The sequence below is a fragment of the Emydura macquarii genome, unplaced genomic scaffold (assembly GCF_026122565.2).
Source record: "Emydura macquarii macquarii isolate MOO-44397 ecotype Brisbane River unplaced genomic scaffold, CSIRO-AGI_Emac_v2 contig_2321, whole genome shotgun sequence".
Classification (NCBI taxonomy): domain Eukaryota; kingdom Metazoa; phylum Chordata; order Testudines; family Chelidae; genus Emydura; species Emydura macquarii.
In genome coordinates, this window is record NW_027132458.1 from 1,945,587 (window position 1) to 1,966,983 (window position 21,397).

General features: G+C 40.4%; 1 protein-coding gene across 8 annotated transcripts in view; it reads left to right on the forward strand.

Moving 5' to 3' along the window:
- FBXL2 (F-box and leucine rich repeat protein 2) overlaps window positions 1-21,397 on the forward strand; it is a 119,904-nt gene that overhangs the window by 66,996 nt on the left and 31,511 nt on the right. For all 8 annotated transcript variants that reach the window (XR_010922121.1, XR_010922122.1, XR_010922118.1 and 5 more), the window contains 4 exons: window positions 2,600-2,730; window positions 16,555-16,615; window positions 19,802-19,846; window positions 20,594-20,650. Coding sequence is in view for 1 of the 8 variants with exons in the window: in XM_067560888.1 (XP_067416989.1) it covers window positions 2,600-2,730; window positions 16,555-16,615; window positions 19,802-19,846; window positions 20,594-20,650 (294 nt within the window). In the remaining 7 variants the exon portion in view is untranslated. The remainder of the gene's footprint in view (window positions 1-2,599; window positions 2,731-16,554; window positions 16,616-19,801; window positions 19,847-20,593; window positions 20,651-21,397) is intronic.

Below are 21,397 nucleotides of genomic sequence, written 5' to 3' on the forward strand. Positions count from 1 at the left end.
CAGAATGTATAAATTCTGCAACTGCTGCTTGAAGAGTTGGGATAACCTTTCTAATCCAAGTGGTATGCTTCAAAAAACTTAAAAACTTTGCATTCAAAAACTAGCATAAATAAAATCCATAAAACTAAGTTTGAGTGGAGAAATATGCAATCACCACAATTTCTAAGCTCCATAAATCAAATAAAGTGTTTTAGTTCAAATACATCTGCAGAGTTTATAAAACTCAGTAAGACAAATATTCTGATTCAAGGAATTAAGATGCTTCACAAAATAACAGTCCAGATCCTGGGATGTGGCTAACCTGCATGGAGCACCAGTTTGGGTCTTGATGTAGCTCTGTGCAGGTAGGCTGCTCCCTCTGCAACTGATAGCACAGCCTCAGGCTAATCTAACTTACATGTGGTTACAACAGCCACTGGGGGCCAAAAGTGTTGCTGAAGATCTAGTATAGTGCAAGGACATTCTATCCCTGCTCCATGTTCTCTGTTGTACTAGTACTAGAGAGTATGAATTGTGTAAGAGCTCCTTTGTTGGTTCTGTGTCACTGGAAGATTACCTTTATAATGGGGTAATCCTTTGTAAACTGGTTATCAGTTCTGGGGCCATGGTGCATTGCTTTAGAGAATATGGCCCAATAACTTCCTGCTATGAAGCATCTTCTCAGAGGCTACAAAGTGTGCTGGTACAGCCTGTCCCTTACGTGTTTCAATGACTAGCACTGTGGAACTTACCAAACTCAGAAGTGCAATCCATCCCTAGTAAGATTTGTGGGTCCATTTTTGTGGTTCTTAGAAGTTAGCATGGTTACAAAGACATGGTTACATTAGACATGGTTACAAAGTAAACTGGTATTGCCCATGGAGATTATTATACCACCTCATATTCAAGTGGTATTGCCTTCAGAATTTATATGATCTTTGGTTTTAATTTTACTCTTTCAAGAAAAGGATCTAGGTGCTGTGAAATCTTGGATAATTTCAGAGAGAAAGAGTTTGGTTTACAAATTATTATAGAGTTCCACCCATCTCTAGTGGTCACTGGGTCATGTTCAACCATCTGCGTACTATTGTCAAAATTTGTCAAAGACAAAAATAAGAGAAATTCTAGATAGTTGGCTCCATATAAATAATAGGAACCATTTAGTCAAGAATTTAAGATGTACACTCTTGCTACAATGCCAGAAGGTACAGGACCGGTATTAGAACTAAAATGGTTCAGTATGTCTATCAAATTAAAATGATTCACAATGGAAACTCTAAAATCTATCCTCCTGTCTGTGGATCCAGGAGGATTTACATCAGATGTAGCTATGTGGTGTGCCTGTTTTTTAATTTGCCAGTATCTTATAGTCATGAATAGTGCTTCAGGTTTTCAGATGGGAGAATATGTACATTACTAGTGCATCTCTTTCCGTGCTGTGCTAATTTTAGTTCCAAGACTGTTTTCTGGGGGTTATTTGTTTTGGTTTGGGGTTTTTTCTTACCAAAAGTAATGTTTGTGGTAGTGGTTAGCATCAGACGTAAGTTGTAGTTATAGTAACATATCTAGACAATTAGCTCATAAAAGCAATAAACACAATCAGCTCAAAGGGCTGCAGAAATCAATGTTTTCATTACATGGGAATGACAATCGAGAGAGGAATGAGCTTATTCTAACATAAAGGATCATTTATTTGGGAGACGTTACCAGAATAGGAAAAAACACTTCTTTCAGAAAGGAGGATCCAGCAAAACTGACACAATTCATCTGGCTCCTAAATATTATAATCCTTCATTGTGTCTTAGAAGTTTATTCATATCACATGTGCAACTGATATTGAGTAGTTGTTTTCAGTTATGCCTGTTTCAGAGAATGACCATGCAAATTCAGTACCAGGTAGAGCTAACAAAAGTTAGTTTATCTCTATATCAGAATGGCTAAATCAGAATAATCTAATGAAAGATTAACTCAAAGAACAGGGAAATGAGAGGTCTGGGTTCTTTTCCTGGATCTGCAACATGCTTCCTGGGTAGTTTGGGACAAATCTCTGTATTTCAACATATCTTCTGTAAAATGGGCATAAGGAATAGTTGCTTACCTCTAATTCTGCTTCTTTGAAGATCCCATACAACAGGATTCCCACTGTCTCCAGTGCAAGACAGGTGGTGATCACTCTTAGTTTTTGGTAGTCTGTGACATTGGGCATGAACCTCTCCCTCATCTTTCATTCTGTTAGTGCTTCAGTTCCCTCTAGACATTTTAGTTAATCCCTAAATTTGTGTGAGGGAAGAGCTCCCTTAAAAATACAAATTGTGATTATAAACTAAAACATTTACCACATGAAAACCACACCAAGGATGGGAGAAAATCCAGCTTCACACTGCCTTAGAACAGAATCCCAAATCTACAAAAAGATGTGGGTGAGGAGGAATCCTATTTGGTGGCTGTCTCAAAGAAGTAGAGTTTTCAACTGGTGTGTGATTTCCATTTTGTGGATGAAAATAGGCATCTTGTCATACACACTGTTGATCTGATGGTGTCATACTGCATGGCTCTAGTTTTATTCCTAGACAAATTACTTGATAGCAGGATAAACTTCAACCTTTTTTATTTGTTGCAGCAAATTTCAGATGAAGGCATTGTAAAAATTTGTAGAGGATGCCACAGACTTCAGTCACTATGTGTTTCTGGTTGTAGCAACCTTACAGATGCTTCTCTCACAGCACTTGGTCTAAACTGCCCGAGATTGAAGTGAGTATGTCATAGTTTTCGTATTAATTATTGGCCTGAATCTGGGAGATTAAGTACCTCTTATCAAATTCTGAGCACCTTCTACTTCCATTGATTTCCCTCATTCGAGTTAAGGATGTTCGGCATCAGGGCAAAAACGCAATCCCTGCATATCATGTGATAAGAGGAAAAAGTGTTTGTCACAGTTACTGAATTACTCTGTATTACTTCATAGATATATACAAAGGATCCTCAGCTGCTGTGAGTTACCATATGACAATTTCCACCAGCTGAGGATCTGTTTCAATAGGTACTACATTTTATGGTTCTGTATCTTCTTTTGCCTTACAAATAGTACTATAAATCATACCTGAAATACTTAACTAGAACTACCCACAGGTGACGTTTTAGGTGTATTTTGCCATTAGTATGCTATGCTGTCCAGCATTCTTAGACATAAATGCACAATGGATTAAATTTGTCATCTGCATCCAGTATCTGATGGACACAACTGGGGTGGGTTGGCTCAAAATGAAGCTATTTGCAGCTCCTTGATCCTCTCTCTTGTTCTTTGAGTGCTTGCTCATGTCCATGGCATGCTTAGGTGTGTGTGCACTGCATCAGCACAGTTGCCGGAGATTTTTCCCTTAGTGGTATCCATTGGGATGGCTCTAGTGCACTTTGGATATGCGGGCATATGTGCTGGTATAAGGGGCAACTCTGGCCACGCACCCTCTCAGCTCCTTCTTACTGCCCGTGATGGATGCTGGAATGCTCCTCTAGCTGTGGCAAGGCTTCTTTCCTAGTGGTTTAGACTATCCTTCGTTTGTAGTTTTTGTAGTTTAGTGTACGTAGTTCTTGTAATTAGTAATAGTGTGTATAGTAATGTAAATAGTTAATTCCTGTCATCGAGGAACTTCCCAGCCCCAGGAACTGGGCATGTCCCGGTCCCTGGGCTTTAAGTTGTGTACTTGCTCTTCCTGCGGCAAACCGATGCCAGTGAATGACCCACACTCCAGCTGCTTAAAGTGTTTGAAGGGGGAGATGCAAATGAAGGACAAATGCCAGATATGCTGAGAGTTTAGACTCTGCACTAAAAAGGACAGAAACATTCAGCTGAAGGCCATCCTCATTAAGGCTGTCCTCAGACTAGTCTTGGAGCCGAGCTGCTCCAATTTGGCGCCAAGCACTTCAGTGTTGGTGCAAAGCGCTCCCCCAGCGCCATGCTCTTCCTGGCACCATTCACCATCTCCAGTGCCAAGGAAAAAGCACAAGAAGCAGTGCACCGAGAGAGGGTGCTTGCTGGTACAGAAAGAGGGACGAGCGGGGACAGGCCAGCGCACAGTGAGACTTATGGGAGGCCACTTGTCCTCCCACTGAGCCAGTGATGGCACCATCGACCCTGCTGAGAGTGTTGAGGCCAGTGCGGGACCCTATGCTGACTCCCAGAAGCTGCCGTGGTGCCAGCGGGCTGATGATCCCAGGGGTGTTCAAAGTGGCAAAGGACCTCGTCTTACTCCTGGGCCAGCTGACCGCAGGGGAACGGGCCAGCCCAGGCGGCTGGAGGCAGAAGAGTACAGGGAGCGCCAGGGTCCTTCTCAGCACCAGCCCTCTGGCAACCTCTAGGGGGAAACCTTCCTTAATCCCGGTATTGTGGTCACTGATCTGTCGCTGGTCCCTGGAACCTTGGCCACACCCATGTAGAAGTGGGTTCGGCCCCACGGTGGAACCTGAGAGAAGATTCCTCTTCGCAATCTGAAGGGGGCTCCCTTCATTCGCCTAGGGCACATCATCGGTACCCAGCCTACATGCCACTGGATTTTGGTACCAGCCCTCTGCTGTGCTTGGCCAGCGGGCCACTGGCCAATGCAGTGGCCATACTGGAACCCCTGGGGATTCCCCCCGGTGCCAGTCCCTCCATGCCACCACTCCTACTCGGTGACTTCGGAGAGACAGGCTACCGCCTCTTCGCATTTGACACTGGATCCTGATTCCATTTCCGACCCTGGTGCAGATGTCCAGGAGATGGTTCTGGTGGATGTGGTAGAAGCAGAGGAAGAGGAAAGGGCCCCTCCTTGAGCACAAGTCTCCTCATTGTCTCTAGACGAGGCTGTTGCGGAATCCAGTAACCTGCTGCCACAGAACGATTTCAGGGCCCATCAGGACCTTCTGAAGCAGGTCACTGTGAATCTGGGTCTGGAAATTGAGGGGGTCAAAGAGCTGTCACCTAGCCTGATTGACATGCTGGCTGCAGCAGCTCCCTTCAAGGTGGCCATGCCCATCGATGTGGTGATGGTGTTATACTTAGAAAAGACTAGCAGGATCTTATTCAGGGGGCAAGGCAATATGCCACATTTATTGTACATGTAAGAAAATCAAAAAGCAGTCACATTCACACACACATTCATAAAGTTGTGATATACAGCACAAGCTGGTGTGATATAATTCCCAGTCCTTTTATGCGTTGCTCGAGCCAGCCTAGTGGCCAATTAGGCCACATCTGTCAGATGTGAATCTGATGCTCCAAAATGACAATTGCAGAATGAGACCCAAAGTTTCCATGTTTTTACCCATCTTTTATACTTGCTGGCTCTCATGTAAGTCTATGGGCCTTGCTGTGTCATGCTGCCTCTGTGTTCAGTATAGTTGTTAATCACCAGCTAATTGAAAGCCTGACTGTTCTCTTATTTCTGTACTTTGTTTGTTCCCAAGGTGGATCCTTCTGTACTTTAGGGTTGTTAATTTGCACTTTAGGATCATTGATAGGTATTCTTCGGCCTTCAGGGTTAGGATGGCAGTTGGTGTCTTCACTCCCCTTTCTGTTGTTAGAGCAGTTTAGGTTGGTGTCTTTTTATGCCCTGCACATACATTCCTCACTCACACACACACACACAAAGAGAATTTATCAAGATATTTTTAGGTTCAATAGTACAAGTTTCAGGAAAGAGCTCACTTCAAGAAACTAACAAGATGGAGTCCACTTATGCCACACTAAACAGTGCTATACCATTATCATAAACATTTCTCTCTACCTCTATCTCATTTATATAATAGAACAAGGAGTCTACATCTGATTTGTTTGCACAGCTCCTGGGGAGGGCTCACAATGGGACCAGTCCAGGCTCTGTGGCAAACTCCTGGACCTGATCTCACAAAACTGCAGCTGGTTGCTTCATCCAGACCTCACTTCCCTGCAATAATGGTATGGATGCTTCATGATGAAGAACAGGCCTGCTCAGAACAGGTTCAACAGATCTTGCTAGATAGTAGAAAGCCTTCCACCAGGCTATTTGTTGAGCCATCGAACGAGATCTCTCCATCTCGATCTTCTCTTCAGTCTATCTTGGATATTTTGGTCTATGTAAAACAGCAGGGTTTTGCACTATTGTCTATTAAGGTTCATTTAGCAGCCATCTCCGCTTTCCACCCTCCACGAATGGCAGATCAGTGCTATCCAACGAAATGATGGTTTAGTTTCTCAAAAAGTTGGAAAGACTCTATCCTCAGGTTTGTGAGCTGATCCCCCCGCATCAGACCTAAACCTGGTCCTGTCAAAACTTACGCCTCCCAACCTTTGAGCCATTAGCATCATGCTCCCTACTACTTCTCTCTTGCAAGGTCACCTTCCTAGTGGCGATCACCGCGGCCAGAAGGGTCTCAGAGTTCAAGGCTCTTGCATCAGAACTGCTGTATACGGTATTCTTCAAGGACAAGGTCCAGCTCCACCTCTACCCACCCTTCCTGCCAAAAGTGGTGTCACATTTTCATAACAACAAGGTCATTTTTCTGACCCTCTACTTCCCAAAACTTTACAAAAACTCTGAGGAATATAAGCTTCATATGTTGGATGTCAGGTGGGCCCTTGCCTTCTATATTGAGAGAACTAATCCCTTCCGTAAATCCACACAACCTTTTGTAGCAATAGCGGAATGGATGAGAAGACTACCGCTGTCAACCTAAAAGATCTTGTCCTGGGTAACTGCCTGTATTCAAGCTTGCTACGAGCAGGCAAACATCCCATCTCCAGCCAGCCATCATGGTGGTTCATTCCACAAAACCCCAGGCTTCATCAGCAGTGTTCCTCCTGCAGGTACCAATCCAGGACATCTGCAGAGCTGCAACCTGGTTGTCGATTCATACCTTCGCGTCCCTCTATGCCATCACCCAGCAGGCCCAAGACGATGCCAGTTTAGGAAGAGCAGTGTTGCACTCACTGCTTGTGAGTCATCTAGCATGGAATGGACATGAGCAAGTAATCGAAGAAAAAAAAATGGCTACTAATCTTTTGTAACTGCTGTTCTTCGAGATGTGTTGCTCATGTCTATTCCATGATCCACCGTCCTTTCTCTCTGTCAAAATTAGTGGCAAGAAGGAACTGAGAGGGTGCGTGGCCTGAGGCACCCCTTATACCAGTGCATATGTGCATGGCTCCAGAGGGCATTAGAGCTGGCCCAATGGATACCACTAAAGGAAAAATCTCCAGTAACAATGCATGCAGCGCATACGCACCTAGCGTGGAGTAGACATGAGCAACACATCTCGAAGAACAACAGTTACGAAAGGTTAGTAACCCTTTTTTCTTTCCCAGCGCTGGTGTACTTAAAGTAGCCTTAAGGGCCAATATGCCAAGTCAAGAATAGCTACAGTATAGTAGCACTTGGGCTACATCTCTCCCTCCTTCAGATTCTAACACCACCCCCTTCTGCTGAGGGTTGCAGTAGGAATGGCATAGGTGTTGGCTGTGTTAGCTCTAAAGCCAGCTGGTGATTCTCCCACAATGGGTCAATGCTCCGCTCTAGAGATCTTTTGGCTTTCATCCCCTTTTCACCACCAGAGCAGCACAGAGGATCTGGAACAAGGAAAAGAATCTGGTTCAGTATATCTGAATTTATCTTCGTAATGTTATTACTATAAATAAATTATTTGACAATTCAGAAATAATATAAATTTGCTGTTAACTTTTTATATTATAGTGGTATCAGCTGCACTTTGTCTGCTACATGAACCAAAATAATTTCATTTAACTCTTAATACTAAGGAAATTTTCTCTAAAGGGTAAGTATTCACTATAGTTTCCTTCCTTGGGTAACTTTACTTAAAGTTATATATGGTAGCAAGAGTGATCTCAAGCCTTGCAGAATTTGTGAGAACTTTCTTTAAAGCCTCTGGAATCCTACCAAGAAAGGGAATTATATATGCCCACATAATCCAGCTCACTTCCTTTTTGTTGCATCAGTGAAGAAGCTGGCTTGATTGCCAACCATTGGGCTCTGAGATAGTCCTGTGTATTTTTTGTTGTGTTCTTTGATTGATAGTTATATTTTTAAAAATGTTTTGCTGCTACTGCTGTTGACCTAATGGTAGTTCAGAAGTGGTAGAATAATGGCAAAGACAGTCTATGACAAATGGTACTTTTGGACCATGACTTCAGACGGGGGGATTGATTTGTTAGACATGCTTACTACTTCGTAGCATTAAATACCTAGATTGCTAGCTGCTAGATTTAACTGGTCAAATATGAGTTACAGTTATAGGACTGGCTTCATACATTTTCATTGTTCATTTCAAGAGATGCAAGAGGGCTTTAAGAGAATCAACATGAGAGAATAGGCTGTTGCACATCATGCAGTTCTTATGAGTTTAGTTTCTAGCTTAGAGATACTACATGCTAATAAGAGCTATTTCCAGATACCTGTTACCTAGCTAAAGTTCCAGCAAAGGATAAAAATCTAATATGCAGTGAAAAGGAATGACTTTGAGAAGAGAAATACAGACAGTACTGATGAAAAGCAAAAGATCAGAGTCATCCTGAAATCCTTTGGGCTTGTCCCTATCATTTTCTTTTCTCTTCTTCCATGTTCAAAATAGAAAACAAAAGGAAATTGTCTTTTTTGCCAAACCTTCTTTTTACACTAAGAATAGCTTCATTTAAAAAAAAAAACAAACAACCAATATTTCAACTGGGCACCAGGTGTGAATATCATCATTGGCCTAAGGGCCTTCTACTTTCATGTGGTGACCTGGTGAGGATTTTTTTTAATGGACTCCAGCATATGGAATAATGTTCTGAGCTAGTTGTAAAGGGTCTCTCCTGTTAGAGAGTTGAGTAATACATACTATCTTCCTGTTTGCTAACTGCTGATGTCTAGGTTAAAAAAACCCCCAAACCCCTCTGTATATGTTTAGATGCTGCAATTATGGGCAGTTTTTGCACAGATTTCATTTCATCCACCACTAAAATGCAGCCATCTCAGGAGTGAAGTATAGCTGTTTGACAGTTCATGATAACACTGCACAGTTATTCCTCATTTCTCAATATTTTGAAGAATCTGTTTAACCCAGAAATAGGTATCTACCTCCACCCTAGCCATTCAGAAGATTTCTATTATGGGGCAACTCTGTAAATAAAAGTGTAAGACATATGCCTTATAAGATAGATTTCTTAATACAAAAATATTAAGCTTCTTAAGATGAATTTAAACCCTTAATTATGATAGAAACAGATTCAAGAGTCATAACAGTTCTTAGGGAGACTGCCCAATTAAATTTGAATTATGGACCATTGAGGAAAAAATATGAATCAGTAAACTTTGTATCAAAAAGAATTCTGACAAACTATATTTGGATGCCAGTATATTGTATGTAATTACCCAGCACATTCTGCCATGTACATTTTCACCTGATTGGTAGGGAAAAAAGAGCTTTTGTTAATTTAGAAAGCCTCTCCTCAAGTCGATGTTTTTCTATCTGATCCAAATTTGCCAACATCATATCAGCCTCTCATATCAGCCATACAAAATATCTATAGATGCTTATACAAATAGCTATGAGTTTTTATGCATACTCTTGCTTCAGTCACAAGAATCTTTTGAAATTGGTTTGACTCATTTCTTAGAAGGCTAAACCCATTGCCACTAGTTAGGACAAATCTGAATCTTTTTCTCTTACTGATGTCAGAGAAGTATAGGTACTTTGAAATCATTCCTGGCTCATTTTCTAGGCAAAGAAAGAGATGTAAAATACCTATCAGTCCCATACTCTTCCTTCTGAGAGAAAGATAAATGTCATAGAAATCTCTCAAGAAAAATGTAAGGAAGCATCTACAAGAACCAGAAAATGTACTGCTAACTAGCAAGCCTGATTTACTATCTTGTAGCTTGTTAGTCTCCCTCAGTGCCACTAGGGGCCAGGCTTCAGACATTTTTCATACAGTGATAAGATATATAACCAAGGAAAATGAATCTGACAAAATGATTCTCACAGATCTGTGTCTTATCCAAAGTAAAGATAATGTAAATTGCCATAGACCAAGCTTCAAAACTATGTACTAAAATATACAGTATTAAAAATTTCATGTTGGGGAATCAATGGGAAATCTAACTCTCCACGTCTTTGTACCTCCTAAAAGACACATCTTTTGGAGAACTGGAAAACCTGCAGAAACTTTCTAACTCCCCTCTCAAAATTGGATCAGCTGGTTTGGTCACCGGCCCATTTAGGGGTAGGCCTTATAAGAATATTTGCTAACCCGGGGCAACTCTTATGACCCCATGTGCTTGTCTCAGGCTTTCTGCAGAATAACCATTTGTTAGCGCTCCCCACTCTGTGGATCTTGTGTCTCTGGCACATGACAGATCAGATGTTCAAAGCTCCACCTTACCAGCTGGTGCCACATGATTGCCTGCCCAATCCAGTGGCCAATAACTTCTAGCCAGTTTCCTTTCTTTCCACATAATGGTTCAGAGCTCCATTCAGCACCTGCTCTATATTTGATGCTTACCTGTTTAGTTATCCCTTTCTGCCTCTCTTCCTTCAGCTAAATGCTGATATTCAAATTTTTGTAGTGTGTTTTTTTTCCTATTTTATTTTAAAGAAAATGTTGGTATTTTGTCTAGGTTCAGCAGGTTTGTTGAAGTGTCCATGCACTAGTCTTCCATAATGCCTTTGTCTTGGCTCGTCCAAGGTGACAGTTCAGAGTACTGTTAGTGGTTTTTTTCCTCCAGTTCAAGTTGTTTTAACTGGAATGGAGAACTCCATACTGGCATCCAGAAATGCTGCAATAGGGAAAAACCTGCCAACAATGGACATGTCTGGTGTTTATATTGCCTCAGGGATGATCATGACTTGCAGGGGTGTGGGATCTGCTGTAGTTTATCACTTTGAGCCATCAGATCCTGTGACAAATGCTTTGGTCTCCTTCCGTTCTCCCCAGATTTCTGAAACTAGTTTGGTTTGGAAACCCTGAGTGAAGGAATCCTCGAGGAGAGCAGAGTTAAGTGTGATTGCATATAAAACTTGCACATAAGACTGGTATATCAAGGCAGAGCTATGATGAGGAGAAGGTGAGGAAGGAAAGAGTGAGGAACTCATTGAATCAGAAAGGTGCTTTGGCAATGTATGCATTCTCTCTTGAGGATAAGGGGAAGGAAGCAGTTCAAGTATTGCCAACTCTGCAATACTTCTAGTAGAAAATATCCTATGTACTTAATAGACTAAAATCAATCAATGATCTATTATACTTTAGCCAAAAAGGGAGGAACCAGTTGTGTTTGCTGTTCAATTGCATATGATAATGGCAGGAGTAGAGATTTAGCACTTTCTCTCACACACTTACATCTTTCATTAAGGGATGCTAACCACATATGATGAGCTGCTCAAGACCACAGAATGTAGGCCGGGGAAGCCTATGAAGAGTTGCCCATGGATATTCAATATAGCGCTATTCAGGGAAGAGGGTTCCTGTACTACAGAGAGTATTTACTCTGACTCTACACTGGGTAAACTTGGGAGAGAGATGAGATTTTGAGGCATTTCTGAATAGTGTTTTATGGTTATACTTCGAAACACATGAATACTTAGACATTACCTGTGTAAAGATTCTTTAGCACGATGTCAGTTGAGAATTGTATTAATTATAAATGGATTCTAACACACAAATGATAGTAGGCAGCCTTCAGTTATAACTCTACTCTTACAAGGTAGTCACAGCTGCTCCCTAAGCAGTGCTATTAGACAAGGTGTTGTGTGAATTAAAATTTCATCTATAATATCTGTTTCCAAGTTGAGTTACAATTCTTTCCTCCTCCTTTTTTGTCTTGCATAGCTTAGAATCTCTCACTGTATGTATGTCCTGGTTTTTCTTCTGCAGGTTCCCTAGCAGAGACACTTCCCTTTACCTCTGTAGTCTCCAAAGAGTATGACTATAGTGAGGATGCTTACCTTGGAAAAAAGAGAAAATCACTTAACTGTAATTGTAGTTTCCTAAAAATAATATCCTCAGATTGTCACCAAAAGCTCACCATGACTCAACTCCACTATCTAGGTAACTGGCACACACCATGGCCAATTAAAATGACCTACATCCCCCTCCAAAACTAGTCACAATATAAAGAAACAAACTGAGAAAATGCCAGCCAGTACCTGGAAAGAATTGCAGTAGACAGCCACATCAAATCTGATGCAGTCAGCGAAACAGACCTATACCAGAACCTCACTCACCTTCATGCTTATCAGTGCAACATCTGTGATCAGTAGGACCAGTGTTTTCTGGAATTACATTTGTTTTCCAGAATCGCTAATGCCTTCTGATTTTCCACCTCGTGCTTCGGCTATTTGAGCTGTTTAGTACCAATATCTAAAATGGTTAAGCCTCAGGATAAAGTTAAAGACTTCGGCAAAGATGTGCTCCATGTGAATGAAGGGAAGTTATTTTGTATAATTTGTGGCATAGTTCTTGACTATATTAAAAAGGACCGCATAGTCAACCACATTAAAGGACCACATCATGTTGCAGCAATGGAAAAAAAGAACAAAGAGCAGAGAGCAGCGATGTGGCAGCAGCAAAGCAACAGCTCACGATTAGTGGTGTGCTTGCACAACAAAATGAAAATCATAAATACAGAGAAAAGGTAGTACAAGAGTGGGTGGAGGCCTGTTGTAGTGCAAACATCCCACTAGAAAAAACAGATAATCCCAAAATGCAAGAATTCCTAAATGAGCACGTACAAAATGGGAGCTGTATCCTGCAAGCAAATGCACTGAGATGAGTCCATCTTACCTATGTCTTTGAACTGAAGAAGCAGCAACTTCTCACTGAATTGAAGAATCCGCATTTAGCTGTAATTGTGGATGACTATACAGACAACCTACACCAGTATGTTGCAAATATTCTAATGGTGCTGATGCAGGTTTCAGAAGATTAGAACGTGTTAACTACTCCACAGTTGCACAAACTGTTGTAAAGATCTTATGCAACATGAAATAGACTTTTCAGATGTAGTGGCTTATGTGACAGATAATGGAAAGTACATGTGAAAGTCATTCAAAGACAGTTTAAGTTGCATTTTAAACAATTGCTGGGCCCATATTACAGATTTACTAGGTGAATGCAGGTGCCGTTTCTATGCAGAAGTGGGCTGTGTGCTGTAATAAAAAAGCTGTTCTGCAAACACCCCCTCAGATGTGCTCATTTCAGAGGCTATTTTATCAACCATGGAGTTGAAAGTCTGACATTACCTCTGGAACCAGTTGTAACAAGATGGAATACTTGATTCAAAGCCTTAGATTAGCATTGCCATCATGTGGAGTACTACAAGGGTTCGTTGCACAAGAAATTGAAGTGGCGGACCCGACTGCCGTTTTAGAGGAGCTGAGAGGTTTTTTTGCACAGTGAATCGCCTGTGGTAGATTTAATTTTTATCCAAGCAAAAGCAACTCCACTTGTTCAAACACTACTTAAGTTTGAATCATGGATGACATTGCCAACAGAAGTGTACAACGTTGCTTCTACTGGCAATACTTCGGTATAAAGGACAGAATGGACTGGAGAATCTCAAGTGTTGAGTTTTTCAAAGATGTGCAGAGAAACTGTAGAGGTTCTTAAATACAGGCAAACGGTATATAGATTTTTTTTTTCACCGTGTGAGAATCCATGATCCAAAGCAAGTTTAGGCACTCTCCCACAATGTCAGTGACTATGAATAGAGTATTCTGTTGCTGAGTTCTGTACCTGAGGGTTAATGGGCAATTTACTTGAACATTGGTACTAGGAAGTTCATTTACAATGACATTTCTCTCTCTCCAGTTTTTGGGAAAGCATGCAGAAACATTCGCCAAGACTTAGCCAAATTGTTTGTGTTGTTTGGGCTATCCCGTACAATTCAGTTAATCCTGAATGCAGTTTCTCCAAACTTGGACAAGGGTTAACCCCGCAACATTACTGTATGCCATTAGAAAGTATGAAGGTGTATGCCCAAATGAGTTGTAATGTGTCCCAAGCGTATCAGTGAATATTTGTAGACTTATATAGAAAGGATCTGGACAAGATGGAGAGAGTCCAGCGGAGGGCAACAAAAATGATTAGGGGGCTGGAGCACAAGACTTATGAGGAGAGGCTGAGGGAACTAGGCTTGTTTAGTCTGCAAAAGAGAAGAATGAGGGGGGATTTGATAGCAGCCTTTAACTACCTGAAAGGGGGTTCCAGGGAGGATGGAGCTAGGCTGTTCTCAATGGTAGTAGATAACAGAACAAGGAGCAATAATCTCAAGTTGCAGTGAGGGAGGTCTAGGTTGGATATTAGGAAAACGTTTTTCACTAGGAGGGTGGTGAAGCACTGGAATGGGTTACATAGGGAGGTGGAATCTCCATCTTTACAGGTTTTTAAGCTTGACAAAGCCCTGGCTGGGATGATTTAGCTGAGGTTAGTCCTGCTTTGAGCAGGGGGTTGGACTAGATGACCTCCTGTGGTCCCTTCCAACTCTAATATTCTATGATTCTATAATCAGTAAGGCCCAATCTTAGTTGCCCAACCTACTCTGCATCATGGCTCCCTAGCTCAGTGGTTCTCAACCTTTTTTCATTTGCAGACCCCTAAAAAATTTGAATGGAGGTGCAGACCTCTTTGGAAATCTTAGAAATAGTCTGTAGACCCCAAGGGGTTCATGGATCACCGTGAGAACCACTGCCCTAACTGACTGACATAATAGGACAGCTGTTATCTCACCTCCCCCACTCCCAATCACTAGATCCAGGGACAACTAATCCGAAGGTGGAATCGGCATTCTTTTTCTTTCTAACCCACTGCTGCCTATGGGCCAGATTTCAGTGCTTTCAACCAGATGTGTAGCGAGTAAGTAGCATTCTTGCTTGTTCTTTTTTAAGCATATCCCATCACTATGCATGTTTTTATGTTATGGGTCATTTGAATACTGGTGCTTTAGAGAAGAGGTTTGCAGGGTTGATGAGGCAGAGGTCACACACATAATTAGAATTGAAAAAAGATCAGTGCTATGTAAGCAAAGAGAGGGATAACACATGGGTGGACCTAAAACATGTTTTCCCTTATGCTTGACATTCTATATAATTTGCGAACCGGTTATGTTTGCTCTATCCAGGCTTTCATTAAGGGTTGCTAACCACCTATGATGAGCTGCTCAAGACCACAGAATGTGGGCCTAAGAAGCCTATGAAGGGCTGCCTAAGGATGTTCAATATAACTCTATTGAGAGAAGGAGGTTCCTGCTCTGAGAGAGTATTTACTCAGTGACTCTACTGTGGGTAGACTTGGGAGGGAGATGAGATTTGGAGACGTTTTTGAATAGTGCTTTATGGTTAGCACTTTGAAAACTAATACTAGATATGTAACATAGAAATGCCAATTATGATAACCTACCTCTAAGCTTTGATGGCTATGCTGGTTTCTCCTAAACATGTTGCTAGACTAGCCTGACCAAGCCCTCTATACAATCTCAGGGCCCAGAGGTGTGAATCCTGTAAGACCACATTTATCCAATGGATGTGTGATAATATCCCTTTCCTTTTTGTCCATAAAAAGAGACTGCTGATTTAGATTTCTCTGTCTAACTTTAGCCACAGCTAGCGTCTCTTTTGTCTCTCCTTTATTAATCTGTTTGTCAGACATGATGGAAGTGGCATTTGTGGTGAATAGGGGAGTTTGTACTCTTGGTTACTCTGACATTCTCTCCTTGTTAGTCTCACCACTCACTACTATCTGCTTAGTGTAAACTGGAACAAGGAAAGAGCAGAAATACTACATTGAAAACCATAGTTAGTGATATTGTGTTTGTCAGAATTGCCTTTTTCCTCCATCCTGCTCACTCTCACCTCTCCTAAGGAACTGCTTCTCAGGTGACAAGTTTCTTTCCAATATATTTCTATATTTGTTTCCGTCAGATCGAATCAGGTAGGTTTGGCTTTACATTTTGGCTTTGACAGCTATTTGTCTCTTGCTTTCTGACACCTGAAACCAAAATGTTTTATGTAGGTACTTGACAAATAGAACATTGGGGGCATGTCGTGGTGGCTTCACCTCCACTTTCCTAAATTCCTCCCTGTATGGTCTTCCTGTACTCTGCCCTAACCTTCAAACTCCACTTCTGTCTAATGCATTTATTTCTTTGTGCATCAGGAATAAGATATGCAGTGAAAATGATATTTTTCAAAATACAGTTTTAAGTATTACAATAGGTATATGCATAGACTTAGAAGTACAAGAATTCCCTGTAAAAATTTTTCTTTACAGATGTTCATTCAGGAGTAATCCTTAATTGTATGTCATATAGTTTTGCTACATAGCCTGAACCTTTCTGAATCTTGAGCTATCTGCAATTGATTGCTTTTTGATTCACAAATCTTTCTGATTAGCTGAATTAAAAATCAGTCCTGCCTTTTCTTTAAAACTGCAAAATACTATGAAAATGGACTTGAGTTCAGTTCTAAAACAGTTTTACTTTACAATATATAGACAATAGATTTAAATTTTAAAAAGCATTGCTTTCCATTACTGTATTAGTAATATTTTTATGTTGAAAACAATTATTTTTTCAGGATTTTGGAAGCTGCAAGATGTTCCCACCTGACGGATGCAGGTTTTACACTTTTAGCACGGGTAAGGATTATTTTTAAAATGTACAGTTTACCTAATTTTCACTGCTACCTTACATATCTGAATTTATCCAATCATGCTGGGAATCATGAGTAGAAGGGAGGCCCCTCAGAGGAGGTGGCCAGGAAAGAACCAAAAGAATCTATTTATTTCTGGAATGTATTTACAAATAACTAGAGTTTAGAATATTTTTACAGTGGCTTTCTCCTCCCCTGCTTCCCACCCTTTCTTTTTCTTTTTTTTCTACAAAAGCATTTAAATTTAGTCTCCTGGATTTGTCATATACAGAACAATAATTTTAAAGCCTATAACTACAACATATAATGCAAGCAGGCTTCCCGAGTATAGCAAGTCTCGTTATAGTGGGTTATTCTATAATAATAATTCAGATTATTGCTGCAAAAGGTATTTCCATATCTATACAATATTTGCAATTAAGCCTTAACTCATGCCTAACTTTAAGCACAAGTAGTCCTATTGACTTCAGTGGGACTTCTATAGTGCTTGAAGTTAGATGCAGACTTACTGTGCTGATTAAGGGACTGGATGGAATTGAATATTTAAAGAAAAAATGTATTTTAATGGGTCTGATTACTTTGTTTTTCACTGTTTTTATAAGTTTGTAATATTTATTTTAAAGAAAATGAAGCACAAAAATGTGTTTATTTAAATAGGGGTAGTGTTACAAACATTTAGTATGAGCAAGAGCTATGTTAGCTCCATGAATAGAGGGGGCAGCTGGTAGGGTTTTCTCTAGACCTTTGGAACAAGCTTCCTGATCAGGACACCTTGAATGTGCAGCAGGATGCACCTTTTCCCCTTGACCTGTGAGGAGATAGGTGTTTGATAGGACTGGATAATAGTGCTGTGTGAACTATATGGGAAGGTCAGTTAGTTCTTGTTGTTTTTATGTTGTCTCTGAGTTATTTGATTTTATTGTGGTAATTTTTGTGCCTTTAAGAGTTTCTTTCCCACATTGTGACTTGTTCCATACAAGTACTCAGACAACACTGCTGCAATGTTCTGTCTTAACAAGCAGGCTCAGGTCAGACCTCTTTTTGCCAAGAAACAATGAACCTCTGGTCCTTTTGCATCAAGAACAAAATTATGCTCAAAGCATCTCACTTTCCCGGGTCTCAGAACTGTCTAGTGGACCATTTCAGCAAATAATTCAGCAGAGATTATAAATGGTCTAGACCTGACAAAACAGAGTCCATTTTTCCGATGTGGGGAATGCCAGAAAAAGATCTGTTCATCGCCGGACTGAACAAGAGATGTTACCAGTTCTATTCCATGGCAAGTGTCAGTTCAGGGTCCACAGCAGATGGCTTAATACTATCCTGAAAAGGGAAACTTTTTGATGCTTCGCTCCCAATACCTATGGTGCTAAGAGTGCTGGGCAAACTCAGGCAAGATCATGCTGTTCTAATTTTGATAGCACCAGCCTGGCCTTGACAGCATTGGTTTTCGGACCTATTGAACTTTTCAATTCGAGATTCCATAATCCTTCTTCAGGTCCCAGACATAGTTTTGCAGAACCATGGCCAGACTCTGTATCCCAGCCCTCTTAGCCTGCACTTGATGGGTTAGATGCTCAATGGTTAATTACTCAAGAGGCTACTTGTTCTATTGCAATGTGAAACGTTCTTTTGAATAGCAGAAAGCCTTCCAGCAGGTGCACTTACTTCGTGAAATGGATGAGGTTCTCTTTGTGGTCCCAGCAGAAAGATCCTTTCATTCATGGGATCCCATTCAGTTTATTCTTTATTACCTGCTTCACCTAAAGGAGAAATGTGTTTCTGTCAGTATCCTGAGGGATCATTTGGCTGCTTATTTTAGCCCTTCCATCTACAGGAGAGTGGAATGCTGTTTTCTCCAACCCTGTGACTATAAGGTTTTTGAAAAGTTTGAACTAGGTTTTCTCACATATTTGAGACCCAACTCTATCCTGGGATTTAAATTTGGTTCAGATTTAGTGAGACCCCCCTTTGAATCTGTTGCTACATGCTCATTGTTTCACTTCTCAATGAATGTAGCATGCCAGGTAGCTATTACTTTGGCCAGGAGAGTTGCAGAACTTCAGGCTTTGATGACTGACCCTCTTTATATGGTATTTTACAAGGACAAAGTTGGTTTGCATCTACACCCTAAATTTCTCACGAAAGTGGTTGTGGATTTTCATATACATCAGACTACATATTTACCAATTCACCCTCCCCTCAAACCTCACTCTCATGAGGTTGAAGAAAAGCTCCATACTTTAGATGTTGCAGAGCTGTGACTTCCTACCTGGACAGGACTAAAAAACTTAGGACATCGTGGTTATTTGTCTCCTTTGGTGATAGGGTGAATCACAGAAGATCTCTTCCTGGATTTCCTCCTGCATCCATCTGTGTTACGGTATTGCCAATGTTCCACTATCTCAAAGTGTTTTAGTTAAGCAGCTTTGAGTGCTTTCCTGGGTCATGTTCCCATCAGTGACATTTGCAGTGCTGTCTCTTGGACATTTGCTCTTATGTTCACTGCTCACTATGCTCTCTCCCAGGCCTCTAGGTATGATGCTAAGTTTGGGAGAATGGTGCTGCAGTCCTTGTTTAAGTAGACTCTGATTCCCCCCTCCATCAGACTCACATGAGTCACTTAAAGTGAAATGAACATGTGCAAACTCTTGAAGAAAAACGGTTACATACCTGTTCAGTAACTGTCGTTCTTTGAGAAGTGTTGCACATGTTCATTCTGCGACCTTCCATCCTTCCTACTACATCGGAAGCACAGCAAATACTGGCTTCCAGTGTGAAGGAACTGAGGGAGGAGTTGGGGCAGCTCCACACTTTTATACTTTCAGCTAGCAGCATAAGCATGCAGTGGTCATGTGTGCTGCTCCAGCAGGTCCCGCTGTGGGAAAAAGTTCTCTGGCTCTGGTGCACTGGTACACACTCACCTAAAGTGGAATGGACATATGCAATGCATCTTAAAGAACAGCAATTATTGAACAGATATGTAACCATTTTTATAATGGCAAAAGGCTGCATGGCTGCCTGAAACATTATAATAAACAAATGTTCTTTCTCCCTTTGTCTGTGCCCTAGTATTAAAGGTGATTTGGTTAGAACCACCTGTTAGAATTCAAGGTCAAAACTGCCACTCTTGCTCTTACTTGTGGTATTTTTTTTTATTTTAATGATTTAGAATTGCCACGAACTGGAAAAGATGGACTTAGAAGAGTGCATTCTGGTGAGAATCAGTTTTACATGAAATATTCATCATAAGTCCATTATAAGAACCTGTAATGCCATTCAGAGCATCAGTGCTTGGTTTTTTGTTTTTGTTTTTAAATGAATATGGGAATTCTAATGTTCCTGGTAGTAAATGCAGATAATTATTGGGAGGTCTGTATAAAGGGGGATTCAGAGAAAGGTGGTTACAAACATTTATCCGTTTCCCAAAGAAGTGTCTAATAGACCAGTGTACATCAGTACCTTCATTTGGCAGAGAAAATGCATAACTTTGATGTAGGGATTGGGTTATGAACCTGATGTTTATGGTATCCAGTGATAAAAATGTTGCAAGATTTACTGGAACTTTAAGAAGATCCACAAAAGTCTTATCTGTTGGAAAAAAGGTGGTGGATTTTTTTTCATTTCACTTCCTCTGTGAAAATTGACCAGGTGAAATAAACCTATCCAAATAGCTTGATAGTCATTTTAGTTCAGCATGCAGTGACTGTTTTCCTGAAAGCTGCCACATTTTAAGCTCTTTGTTCATCTGTGCAGCTAACATTTGGGAAAAGGGGAAGAATTTACTTTTTATCCCTCTATGGGTTTATAGATCAGAAGGATATGAATGAAATAAAATTAAACCCAAGTGTATTTGTTCAGCTACTTGAACAAAGTGGATTTTTTTCAGCTAGTCAGCTTTGTTCTTGTGTATAAGCCAGTTTATAACTTACGTAGCCAATTGTTTGGTTTCTTCTCTTCCTAGATAACAGATAACACATTGATACAACTTTCTATTCATTGTCCTAAACTGCAAGCATTGGTGAGTTTAACTCTTATAATGTATTTATTAATGAAAAGTTTGAAAAAAATCCATAAAAAATAAAGATTGGCTCTCAGCTTGTAGCTAGTAGTTTTTTGTTGTGTTATAGCGCTGTACAATTTAAACTTTTGTTTTTTTACAAAAATATATTTATTTCTAAGACTTTTAAAAATGGCATCAAGTACTATAAGTAGGTTGTTTCAAAACAAACCAGTGCAGTCCTAGATAATCAGAAAAACAGCTTAAATGTTATAATGAACTTGTAACCTTCCTTTACTTGTGAGCAATTAGTCAAAATAAAAAGCTACATAAGATAGTTTAAAAATATTTAAAGATGCTCTCATATATTTTAAATCTAAAGATTTTTCTAGAAATCATGAAATTTTAATATACAAAACAGATCAAATAATTAATTTTAAAAAGGATAATTGCTTTGCAAAAGTGTATATATATTGCCCAATCCCGTGAACGGGCGCGTGTGTTATACTCAGATGAGTGTGATTATATCTATATAAATTTTAGCAGAAATGGGCTTATAGTATCTAATATGTTCCTGTGGCCTACCTTTTCAAAAGTGAGTAGGTATTTTGGGTACCTTATTTTTGGAGTACCCAACTTCAGATATTTTAATGGATCAGATTTTCAAAGGGCAGGTACTCATCATTTTCTGAAAATCAGGCCACTTTAAGGTGACTCAGATTGGCCACTCTGAAACTGAGGTAAGGTAACCAAAATCACTTGTGCGTT